Below are 13,001 nucleotides of genomic sequence, written 5' to 3'. Positions count from 1 at the left end.
ATCAATAGTTCGGTTAAACGACCAAATATATATACATATATAAATTTTCAATATATATATATATATTATATTACTATAATTATTGTGTGCTGTTCATAGTCATTATATATTTAATATTACGTTATATAAATATAAATAGTACATTAATTAATAAATTATTTTAACATTAATTTATATACACATATTTAATGCATTAATTAATAAAAATTTCTCATTAAACAATAAGTCTAATTTTTAGAAAATATATTAATTACATTATCATTATTATTATTATTAATTTTTTGACGAATTAAAAAAAAAAAATATTAAAATATTAATATTATTTTATAAAGTTATAAAATTTAATATGGTTAAAAATTGAAAATTCTAGTTAATTATGCCGTAAATATTGGTTAACCGATAGTAACAGTTTAGATCGAGAGTTAATAGATTTAAAAATTAATTTGTAAAAATGGCAAAACCGAACTGGGTATAATGAAAACCGGGTCCTATCTGGATGACCAGACCGGACCAGAGACTCGACTCGTCTGATATCTCCTCTCAGATTCCCGCTTCACTCACTACTTAACATGCCCAAATTTTAGAAACCCTTCTTTCTCCACCAAAACCCAGAACCCAAAACCTTCCCCCCCTCCCTAAAAAAAATGTCTTCTTCTTCGTCACTACCACTACCAGAAGCAGTAGTTAAAAATAGATTTCTAGGGTTTATGATATGGCAATCAATTACCTCAACCTTCATTTTCATTCTCTTCAAAACCATAACAACCCTTTACTCACAGTCATCTTTCCTTTTCTCTCTTTTAGCTTTCCTGATATTTGAAATCTCTCAGTTACTATTCTCAGTTTTTCTCTCGATTCCCTCCTCTCCTAAATCCTATTCCCCTGTTTCTGCCTTCCATCTTTCCTTTGCTTTCCTCCGTTTCCTTTTCGTCTCTGGTGACTCTTTCTCTTCCGTTGATTTCCGACATCGTTTTAACCTTTCTCTCCGTTTGTTTCTGTTCTTGGTTGCCGCTTCTTTGTCTGGGTTTTTATCACTTTTATGTCTTTGCGGTTCGCGTAATTATGGGTTCATTAGTGGTTTTGGTTTTGGCTTGTTTTATGCGGGTTATTATATCTATAAGCAGCGTTGGATATTGGAGTTTCCCATTATTCAGGTATCTCTTTTTTTTTTCGTTCCCCATTATTCAGGTATTTTTTTTTATCTCGTTCTTTATATATATTTATGTTGCTATATGTTATCATTTTATAATGAATTAAGGTTAGAGTTGTTCTTGTTACTGTGATTTAGATAACTTGGTAATGGATTATAAAGTTTAGTTATTGATGGAAATGTTAAAACTGAAATGGAAAATGCATGAATGTGGGGTGTTAAAGTTGCCATTGTTTCTAAAGTGAATAACCAATAGAAAGTGAATAGCAACCTAACTACGATGGAAGATTAACAATCAAATACTGCAAATTGTTTGTGCTATTTTGATGTTAGTAATTTTTCAGTTGGAAGTGGGCTATGCAGGCCAATATCTCAGATAATAAACTAAACTAATCAAAAGCTGATGAATGCTTTTTTATATCTATCTCATTCAGTTTCATGATTGAGCATATATTGCATTCAATTGGGTTTGCTTCTAAGCCATGTTAGTGAAAATTATTTCTTACTTCTAACTTTGTAATCAAAAGCATTTTCAAACTTAATAATGCAAGCTACTATTTGTGTATGATTTTTCTTTTTCTTTTTGTTTTGAGTTAAAACTATGGGCTAAATTGGTTAGGGTCCTTGTTGATTAGCTGTCTTAACATTTTGCTTTCTAGGATTGTACATTATGATCTAATATCCTTCTTTTTTACATTTACTTTTTTTCCTGGTCATTTTAATGGCTGGGTGTAATTTAGTATATTAATCTATCAGTTTATTCATTCTTCAGTTATAGACTCATTACTGTATATTTTCTTTTTTGGTCAACAGCGTCCCCTTTTCTACAGCTTTAAGATGAGCCTTCCCTTGGCTGTTAAACAAGCTTTGAAGCTTTCAAGTGTAGCCTACCTTTTTTTAGCAGTGCTGCTTGTTTTTCTTCCAAACCAGCTTAAGAGTTATGTGACAATGGGGGAGTTTGTTAGTGAGCAGATCATCCTATCCTCTGGCAGTTTTGCTGTGTTTCTTTGCTGGGAGTTGAGTCACCATTTGCATCAGGTTTGTTCTTTCAATTTTCTAGTCAACCCTTATTATTTTTATGTCAAATTGTGGTTGGTGCTTAACAAAAGCCTTTCATGCAAGTAACTTAAAACTGTTTACTTTTCAAGTGTTTTATTTGTAAGTGATGCCATCTAATGCCTATTTGTTAATCTTTTCCCCTCGCTATACAAGGTTTTGAATTTAGAGTATGTTAAAGAAATTATTTTCTTGTATCACTGAGTTGCATGAAGAAAATAGGAAAAATAGGGAGTGTTCTAATCATGGGAGAATGCCTTGCATTGAGAAAATTTAGCAGAGTTTTCTTTGTGAACTTTTTTTTTTCCCTCTTATCTTTTATTTCATATTTGCTTTATATGTCAAAATGGAAAGGACATAAAGAGCCAATTTTCAAGAATGAGGAGTTATATGATTTGCTTTCAAATCTTTTGAATGCTTCTTTATTGTCTGTTTTTGAATACAGAGATTAATCAATAGTTAGTTGTTTTTTCTTCCTTTTCACAGTTTGTAATCATTTAAGGTAGCAAAGAAATGTAGGATGGGAAGTTATCGACTATTTGTCAGTTCCCAAGTTCTCACATCAAGGAAAATATTTCTTGTAGCAATGCATCCAATTGAACAATGTTTCATGTGACCTGTTAAAGAAATAAAATTCTCAAACTAATATCAAGGCTGGATGTTACCTAAACTCTTTATTAAGATAATTCTGACTAATCGTAGAATAAATTAGTCTTTCCAATGAAAAGTTGTGGATAGAAGGTTTCTGTTTTCTCACCTACAACTTAGGCATCAAACCTGGGCTTGCATTACACTTATACTATGCACGTAAGTATAAGGTTTTCCCTTACATCCATGCTTTCTAAGTCCATATCATTCATAGTACATTCATCTCAAAATAAATTACTGTCTGCCGCCAGCATCTTCGCAGTCTGTTTCTTGTGGCCAGAGTACTAGAAGTTACCTGTTATTTACCATCTTATATGTTATGATCCCTCAAATTTAACAATATAATTCATCACATCTCTATTTCTCTGGATAAAAGGGTAAGTACTGTTAATGCAAATGACTTATTTTGTTGGTTGTGCTCATCACCATCAGTAGTTTTCATCCCTGCTCCCAAACAACTCCATTTTATTTTTGAGTTTTGACATCTTTCTATTACGATGAAGGTGCTACATACAAAAAGGTTTGTGTTTGCTCCACCAATAGGATCGGCAGCAGCAGAAACAAACCCCAGTGAGCCTCTCCTTGCAGCTTTGGAGGAGAGCACCCCTTGTTCTCTTCCACAGTATCTTGCATATCTTGATCTTTGTATGGTTTGTGAGAATAATGTTGATACTTGGCGGCGAGCTGCATTTTTTGAAGAAACTGGTGAGACTTACAAGAGAGTTATAGCTGTTTGTCTGCGGCCTCTGGAACACCTTACATGTACCTTGGCTGAAGGCTTTGAAAGTCATTCTGTTGACAATGCTTACCAACAATCGAATCAATTGCAGCCACAAACTGACTCACAACTAGATTCAAAGTGTTATGAACTCCTGAATAACTTCCAGGTATGGAAAAGTAAATGTTATTAAATTGGTGAGTTTGCTTTAATATGCTTGGATTGTTGAATGTTAAAAGTCTCTTTTTCTGTTGTCCAAAACAGATCATCTCTTCTAAATATCTTAGGTTCTCCAATGTGCAATTTTGGATTCCATACATCTTATTGTTTTAACTATCTATATTTCTCAGTCAAGGGAAATTTTATTGAATGCACCAGAATCTTTTCTGAGAGTATCTGGAGATATGTGCTATGCCAATCAGCAATAGATAAATAAGAATATAAAGCAAATTTCTTCTGCATTGTAGCCATCAAAACTTGAGACATGGATGTCTGACAGACATGTCTCGGTTAGTGGATATCTTAAGTAAATAAAAGTTGAAGAGAGAGCTGTATTATGGTGAGAACTGAGTAACTGACAACAAACTAGAGAATAACAGATAACTAGCAAAAAGATTATTTTCTTATGGGTCTGGTTTAGTTGTCATTTTAGTTGCTGGACTTGCAGGCCTCAAGTATTTCTTGTGGTTAATTTGGTCATTGGCCAGTGAGCAGTGAACAATAATATTAGCTGGGTTACTTTGGGATTAGGATACAAGGACAAAAATAAAATGCTTGCAGCTATTATAGTTCTGCTAATAAAAACGTAATCAGTAAACGAGGTTGAAGTTACTGACAGTTCTACTTCTCTCTCTATAATTAGGAGTAATAATCTCAACTAATATTAAATGAATCTGTAAATAGGAAAATATCTATTTTATTATTGAAATTCCTCAATAGGTAAAGTAGCCAGAAATTCTAGCAACTAGTCCAGAGGCTGCCTAGTTGATTGAAATGGCTTCCTTCTAGGGATAGGGTTTATGAATTCAATACTTGATTTTGAGTTGGATATTTCTTATCTGAATCTATTCTCTGCTAAGTTAAATATAAAATAAACCAAGTGCTCTCACAAAATATCATGTCCAATAAGCTTCAAGAAAAAGGAACCAGCAATCTTCTTGAGCATTGCGAGTCTTTAGCAGGAACATTCCTCATGACAAGCTGACCATGACAATTGATGGGCTTTATTTATTCTCTTGGGGGATCCCCAATAACAACACAGGGATGATTAGTGCGTGCAAGTCTATTAATACATGAGGGCAATTTTATTCTACCTGCATGTGTTCCTGTGTCTGCACATTGCTGTTTAATCAGCCCATTAAAGGATATTGATTACTTGTTGAATTGTGCATGTGGGAGCACCTCAGCAATCTATTCGAAGAGATTGAGTAACAACTTGCTCAATCCCTAGAAATATGATGATTTGTTTTACACCTTGTGTGTTCCTAAAAAACTCCCTGGTGTGGTGCTACTGTTTTCTTGATTTCTCATTCTTTATCCTTGCATGATTATTCCCATTTTAGATTTTTTCTTTTTAAATTCTAATTACAAATATTTAAACCCTAGTCCTTTTTATTTAAAAAAGAAAATCTCTTGCTCCTTTCCTTGTTATCATTGCTCTTATGCTGGTGCACCTCCTTTGAATGGCTTATGATCTATCAACATATAGTTTACCTGGTATGAATTCTTTGATGAGCACTAGTTGAATCTAATGATTGAATCTAGTGATTGCTTCAGCTACTTTTATTCATGTGTGATGTTCATTAGAGCTTAAGAGATCAAATTACAATTCCCATTTTCTCTTTAGACTACTAAGAACGCCCAAGATCAAGCACTTCTGTTTTGTCTCTGGTCTCTGTCTGCTTGCATAGTCTTTTGAAATCTTATTGCGACATAAGGTCCTTTCCCATTGTTGGTACTTGCTTCATTTATTTGGGTTACACAAGGGCTCAACCAAGCTCATCTATCATTCTGCTTGTTCCATCTACTTCTCTTATGATGCCAACATCTGCTACAAAAGCTATTTTCCATTCTGTGGATAACAAAGAGTACATACACCATCTTTTCTCTTTATCTTTTTCTCCCTTTTCCTCTCTCTTGCTCACTATTTCTGGATGTTCTTTCCGCCATGCTGTCAAGTGTCAACGCAACTTGAATTTGAAAAGAACTTTGATTAGCTTAACAATAAAAGAAATCTCTTGTACTACAGGTGACTTTTATTTTAAAGAAAAGCCTCTAACCAACTTATGTAAATTGGTACCAAGTAAGATGGATTGATTTACCAATTTGATAATGGTTGCCAATTTGTGCAGCAATGTGCATGGTGTGCAAGGACAGTAGCCTTCTTAACTGCACGCTCACACACTGAGGACAGGTTTGGGGTTGCTCAACTTTCTGGTAGCAATGCTGCTGTTGTCTCAACACTCTTATCTTGCCTTCTTGCTGTTGAAGCATTCATGGGGAAGAAAACTAACTTGCAGGCCTCTCATCAGTTGATGGGGCCAGTGGGTATTAAATGGGCTACTCTGAACACTGGAAGGCGGGATATTGCAGTGGTTAAAAAGAGAAGTGGCCCAACGTATTCAAAAGCATATGCCATAGCTGATGTGCTGAGGACTTCAATTTACTATATTGTATCTGCTTTCCATGATGAAATGCTCACAAGTGACAAGGCTGGCCTTCTTGAAAAGGATTGGCTTATAAGCAGCAAGCCTCTTCTTGGAACTCGCGAGCTGCTCCTGCAGAAATTGCGGCTTTTCCTTGATTTTCGAGCAAGTTAGCTACCTGTTTTCTTGGTCTTAGAGCTGTCTTTCTATTTCTCCATTGCTTCAGTCATTTAAAAGAAAAAAAAAAAGAACGGGCATTTGGGCTGGGCGAGTTTGTCATTGAGCTACTTCAAGGATTGAGCATGTAATCTGAATTTTGCTTCGAGGGTAAAATGATTGTAACTGTATATCATGTTCCCTGATTGGTATACCAAGAAGAGAGGCAGTAGGATTTCGGTTGCAAAATTGTGTCATTGAAATGTATACTTCGTTCGAACAGTAGGATTATGATGATATACTATGGACAGTAGCATCTTAGCAGACCCACTCTTCAAACAGTTGGAAAAATTTTGTGTATTGATGTATTGTTGGAACAACTGGGGGTCTTGAGAAGTTGGATTAGTTCTTGTGGAGTTCAAGAATGTGTTTCCAGATAGCACCTCTGGAAGTCTGATGTTCAAATTGTTGTACTTTCATGTGCTATTAAAGCATTCATCAAGCTGATAATGTTTGCCCTATGTTGATGATGATGGCTTATGGCCCTCGGAATTTATTCTTGTGCTTTCTTGATTGATATATTTGTTGAAAGTCACATTAGATTACAACTGTATTTTACAGTTGTAATTCGATTGTTAATTTCCAGTAATCAGACCTATTAGGCAGATTTTACCTGTTAGGTAGATTTCTCTTTGCCCTCTAGGTTAAATACTGATTTATGTTTGTTCAACTTTTGCAGCAGTAGGATGAAAACAAATTCTAAAATTTCTTATGGTATCAGAGCTGAATCTGAACTTCTTGTGAACATCCATGCTAACTCGAATATGCATATAATTGTGTGAAATTGCCCTAAAATTATTTGGATCAGTCTCCACAAATGAACTGATTTAGTTACCAGTATGGCGAGCGGCGACCTGCCCTTCCCTGTTGAAATCCTGCAGGCAGAGCATAACCTTTCAGCCATGGAACAAAGGTATCTTCAATGGCTGCTCATCCGTTCAATATGTTTAACAAGATAGTAACGAAAACTTTCCATTCGTTAATTCACCAATCTTTGTTCTCTTGAATTTACTCTTACATCAATTCTTGTTCATCCTGGCCCATTTCTTGTTTATGATTACACATTTCGATGTATTTAAAGAACATTCCATCTACAAATATTTATTTTTATTTTGAAATTCTCCACATCTAATGATTTTAACAGCAAAAAAAGAAAAGAAAAAGAACTATTCAACACCTTAAATTTAAAACTAGTTTGTTATCCACTTCTTGTTGGATTGTTGTTATTATTATTATTAATTCATGAAATTTAAATTGAATTTTTCATTCAAAATATTTATATGCATATAATTTAACTATTACTAAATTAAATACATATATAACAACTCAATGAAAAGTATTGACAACATGTTTATACGCATATAAAATAAAAAGAAATGTTCTTTATACGCATATCAAACATTTATGCTGCATATCAAAACTTTTATATATATATATATATATATATATATATATATATATATATAAGAAAAACGAATTTGATCGATAACAAAAAGGGATAAATCTTCAAAATAGAAAGAAATTATTAAATATTACAATGTATCTTCGGTTTCCCAACAAAATATTATGTGACAAACCATGCTAATGAATACACAAAATAAAAATAAATAAAACGGAATGCATGATATGAAAATATAAATGAGAATGAGAATATTTTTTATTTCTCCTTTGATAAATTCTATTTCAAAATTTAAAAAAATAACTTGCCACCTGAAAAAAATTTATTTGATGCAATATTTTGAACATTCTTTTGTAAAATTCCTTTGGAGAATTTACAATCAACATTAGAGTAAAATATTTTTATTGAGCAAATTACTTTGAGAATTTTGGATGCACATGAGAATGCTGAAAATTTCTTTTTTAATGGTGTTATTGTTGGCAATCATTCTGATGTGCAAAAGTGAACTGTATGGTGCACTCATGTCCATTATGTATTTATTTTAAGATTCCCCCCTATTTTATATCTGAAGCATCAATCTCTACTATTTTTGGTAGGGCAGGATTTGCTAAGCGGAGGCAAGGGATTTCTAAGACCAAGGTTTTAATTTTTTGAATTGCTTTAGTACTCATTTGTCTAGGGTGCTGGGGTTTTATTGAGCCTACCATGCAAGAGTTTAGCTAGGAGGTTTATATTAGGGCAGAAATTTATCACATAATTTCGACTTGCTAGAATTTTCTTTAACTATTTCTCATCAAGAATTTTGTAGAAAAATTTGCTTGCAAACTCTAGAGATCTTTCTATTGGAATTATTGTTCCATGAGTAATGAAGTATCCTAAAAATCTAATTTTGGTATGGAATAGGACCATTTTGGCTTTAGACACCACTAAGCCATTTTTCTTTGTTATATAGAAGAAAGTTTCTAAGTATTTAAAATGTTGTTTTATAGATTCTAAAAATACTAAGACATCGTCTATATAAATTAAACAAAATTTTAAATAAGGTTAAAAAAATATCATTCATTGCTCTTTAGAATTCAAAAGGGCATTTTTTAAATCGAAGGCATTACATTCCATTCGAATTATCCCAATGGAACTGTGAATGCGGTTTTATACCTATCTTCAGGTTTTAGCTAGATTTGCCAAAATTCTGATTTTATGTTTAAAAATACAAAAACTTTTTGAAGCTTTTTTAAAAGATTTTTTTCTTTATGAGGATACCTAATATATTTTAATGCGTTGCTCAATGATTTATAATTAATCACTAGCCTAAATGTTTCTCTCTCGATTTCTGAGTTTCTATTTACATAAAAGACTGTACAAGACCAAGGTGATCATGATTTCGAGATTAGACCTTTTTGTAATAGTTGACCCATTTCTTCCCTACAATGCTGTTCCAATTCAACATTCATCTGGATAGGTCTAGCTTCCATGGGGATGTTTCTTTTATCGAAGTTAAATTCATATGGTAGATCTACCATATATTGTTTTCTAGTCTAAAAAAGCATTTGGTAAATCAACACAAATCTCATCTTTATTTCTTTTTAAATCAGAAATTATCTTTTCTATTAGGGTATTTTGGAGTTGTTGTTCGATTTTTTAAAGGGACACATTCTGTTTTAAATATAATAGCTCGGTTTCTTTTCCTTTTACTAGCAAATTAATCTCATTTCCATAAATAGAACATGCTTCTAAAATACTGAGATTTCTAGTCAGTGGTTTTTCTATGAAGGAAGAGAAGACCTTTTCTCTTTTAGTTTTAAAGTATATACCCTCATAATTTATAAAATAAGGGGTTATAAGGTTTATGAATGACGTCTCCAAAATTATATTATGATGGATGTTCGAAAAAATCATAAAGTCTGTTTTAATTTTATATCCTTTATTTTCTACATATGCTTCAATTTTATATTTTATGTCAATTTTTGAGTTGTTTGTTGCTGACAGTTATTCTTTCATTTTCTTCTAAAGATTTTCTCGAGACAAGACTTTTTTTTAATAAACAGAGATATGCTCCTGATTAAACAAATTAATTATATCCATCCTGAAATCTTTTGAAAAACAAGAGTTATTTTAATCAAATACTTCCTCGAGGTTATTTTTTTAGTATGCAGAGAAAGTATTTTGGGACTGTTTCAATCTTTTGATTTTTTTCGCTTTCTTCATTTCTGATGTTTCAGAAGATTTATCTTGTTTCAGAAGATCAACTCGAGAGCTAGTTGTTGAATCTAGGAATACAGATGCAAAAAGAAAAAGGAGATGAAATATGCTTTCTTTTTAGATCTCATTTATTTTAATTAGGATCTTAACTTAGTTTTTCTCTTAGTTAGTGTATAGAGTAATAAATATACATATATATGTTTGATAAATTTTTTAAATAATTTATTCATTTAGTAAAGGCCCAGACAGGTACATTTTGATTTTTCATGATACAACTCCTGTCATCATCTAGTCTTTTCAAATTTTCTAGCTGATTATTTCCTCTCTTAGTACCATGATTTTTTCCTGACCAACCTTTTTCAGATTTTCTGATCAGCAGACTATTTTTTTTTAATTTATTTTTTTACTTATTATTATTATTTTTATATATAATATTTCTTGAGATGATCCAGGCTAATGGGTTCAGAGAATAGTTCCCTTCCAGGTCTGAGATCTTAGCGACATCCTTAAGCAAAATTTCTTCACCAAGTACGGGCTTTCCTAGTTAGGCGTGAACTTCACTGTTGGGTCGAATGCAATAGGTCTTGTGTGTCTCAACACCAGATCACCATCTCTGATTTTCCATAGCTTTCCTTTCTTATTCAACGCCTTAACTATCCGTTTCTAATATAGTTGCATGTGGTGTAAGGCTTTCATCCTCTTTTTATCGATCAGAGTCAATTGCTAATATCTTTGCTCAACCCACTAATACTCTGGTATTTCAGCCTCTAATACAACTCTTAAAGCTTTTAGTTATAACTCAACTGGTAACACCACTTCAGCCCCATAAACCATAGAGTATGGAGTCTATCTTGTAAACATTCGCTCAGTTGTTCGATATTTCCAAAGTGCAAAGAGTAATCGAAATGACTAATCTTTGTGATTCTATACCATCTTCGAGAGATTTTCTTCAAGTTCTTGTTGGCTGCTTCTATCGCTCCATTTTTCGGAGGTTTGCTAGCAAGTTTGCTGTTTCACCGATGAATTGCACGTCGTTATCTGTCATAATGTGATGTAGGACTCTAGACTTGTAGATCAGGTTCCTCTCCATAAAACTAATCATTTGCATTTCTCCTACAGTATTGAATGACTCAGCCTCAACCCATTTAGAGAAGTAGTTGATTTCCATAACTATGTACGTGTGACTGTTTGAAGGAGGCTCTATCTCTTCGATGATGTCAATTCCCAAGCCGAGAAAAGGCCATGAAGACACCAAATTATGAAGTTCAGTCAGGGGGATGTGACTCAAGTAACTATAGAGCTGACACTCACGATATTTCCTTACCAAGACTATACAATCTTTTTCGATTGTTATCCAGTAATATCCTTAACGCATAGTCTTTCTAGTTAACAATATGTTAATTATGTGAGGCCCACATATCCTTTTATGCATCTCCTTCATTACAACTTGCGCTTCCGCTTTAGTAACACACCAGAGATGGACACTCGAAGCCATCCTTTTGTACAATACACCCTTATGGCTATGTAATATCTAGCCTAGATCCAAAGTGCATACATTTCTTTCGTAGTTGTTTCCTCTAGGTATTCTCTATCTTCTACAAATTTCTTTATATCGTAAAGTCAAGGCTTCTCTTCTGGTCCCATTTAGACTTGCATTATCCGGTCTCTATGATAACAAAGAGCACCTGATTTTATAATCACTAATGGCTTCATTGAAAGCTGTGAGGGGTTTAGTATATCTACCATCTGGTTCTCATCTTGTAATAAGTGTATAAATGAACACTTAGAGAAGTTACAAACTAAAGTCTTAAAATAATTGACACATGGCTTTACTCTCTCTTCTTTCACTTCCCGCTCTTTAATGACTTATTAAATTACTAGCATGGAGTTCTCGTAGACTATTAGCTGCTTTACTCTTGCTGTCACAATTGCTTCTAATCTAAACAAACACATTTCAAACTCCACCATCTTATTTATCACTTTAAAGTCCAATCTCTTGGCCATTGGTAGCATCTCTCCTTCAAGGGTGATCAGAACTACTCCTAACTCTGCATCTCCTGCATTTATGGTTCCATCGAAGTATATCTTCAACTCTTGAATCTCAATTGCGCCTAGATTTTCATCAGGAAACTCTAGATCCCAAGAGTTATCTCCTTCGATCACATTCTGAGCTAAGAATTTCGCTACAGCCCTACCCTTGACTACCTTTTCGGTGACATACTCAATGTGGAATTCTGTTAGGAGCACTAACCATCTATCTTGTTTCCTTGTAAAAAGATGGAGCTTCAAACAAATACTTCAACGAGTCTATTTTTTAAATTGCTTTTTACCCATGAAAAGAGTTTGACATGAATGATTGAGAGATTTTACGCCATTTGTCATGTTTAGTATCCAAATTATTGATATGTAAGATCTTAACAGGTATAAAATATTAAATAGAATGAGAAGAAAAAGGAAGACGATGTTGTTTGACACTGCTATTAGATAATGTATATACCCATGAATAGGGCACATATGATTAGTGGCCCATGCATTAACTATTATGAGCTTTTATCCATATACACAACACAATAAGAATTTAGAGTTTTAGAATTACCAATAAAGTTTGAAGCACTACCACTTCTAGAATAAGATGTACTATAGATATTTTTCCTTTCATAAGCTTTTGAACTTCTTACTGAACAATAGATGTAATTACTGCATTTTAGTCAGCAAAATTATTGCCATCTTTTACATCCTCATCAACAGGAGTTACAATAGAAGTGTTAGTGCCTTTGAATCGCATTAGCAGCTAGCTTGTAGTTAATTTTGAACTTTGATTTAACTCTAGCATCTTTAGAACCCTTGTACTAGTTAGGATATCTTACCAATCTAAAGCATGTTTATTTAATATGGCGATGATTTTTATAGTAAGTACAAAACCGATTCTCATCTTTCTTCTTATGCTGGCCTCTTCCACCTTCTTGAGTA

General features: G+C 33.2%; 1 protein-coding gene across 1 annotated transcript; it reads left to right on the top strand.

The window, feature by feature from the left end:
• Nucleotides 1-553: 553 nt before the first annotated feature.
• Nucleotides 554-6,894, top strand: LOC8267541. Its single transcript, XM_002528085.3, has 4 exons — nucleotides 554-1,154; nucleotides 1,964-2,188; nucleotides 3,358-3,741; nucleotides 5,924-6,894. The coding sequence occupies exons 1-4, from the start codon at nucleotides 645-647 to the stop codon at nucleotides 6,389-6,391; spliced, it is 1,587 nt and encodes a 528-aa protein (XP_002528131.1). The 5' UTR covers nucleotides 554-644; the 3' UTR covers nucleotides 6,392-6,894.
• The last annotated feature ends 6,107 nt before the right edge of the window (nucleotides 6,895-13,001 follow it).

Source organism: Ricinus communis, chromosome 9 (genome assembly GCF_019578655.1).
Source record: "Ricinus communis isolate WT05 ecotype wild-type chromosome 9, ASM1957865v1, whole genome shotgun sequence".
NCBI lineage: Eukaryota > Viridiplantae > Streptophyta > Magnoliopsida > Malpighiales > Euphorbiaceae > Ricinus > Ricinus communis.
The sequence above is the reverse complement of the archived record's forward strand: the minus strand, read 5'-3'. Positions and strand labels throughout refer to the sequence as shown.

What these genes read in the sequence shown, in the direction of transcription:
- LOC8267541 (XM_002528085.3), top strand. Translation starts at nt 645, where the DNA reads ATGTCTTCTTCTTCGTCACTACCACTACCAGAAGCAGTAGTTAAAAAT. An exon ending in TGGAGTTTCCCATTATTCAG is followed by an intron (nt 1,155 to 1,963) that starts GTATCTCTTTTT and finishes TTTGGTCAACAG; the next exon opens with CGTCCCCTTTTCTACAGCTT. An exon ending in TGAGTCACCATTTGCATCAG is followed by an intron (nt 2,189 to 3,357) that starts GTTTGTTCTTTC and finishes ATTACGATGAAG; the next exon opens with GTGCTACATACAAAAAGGTT.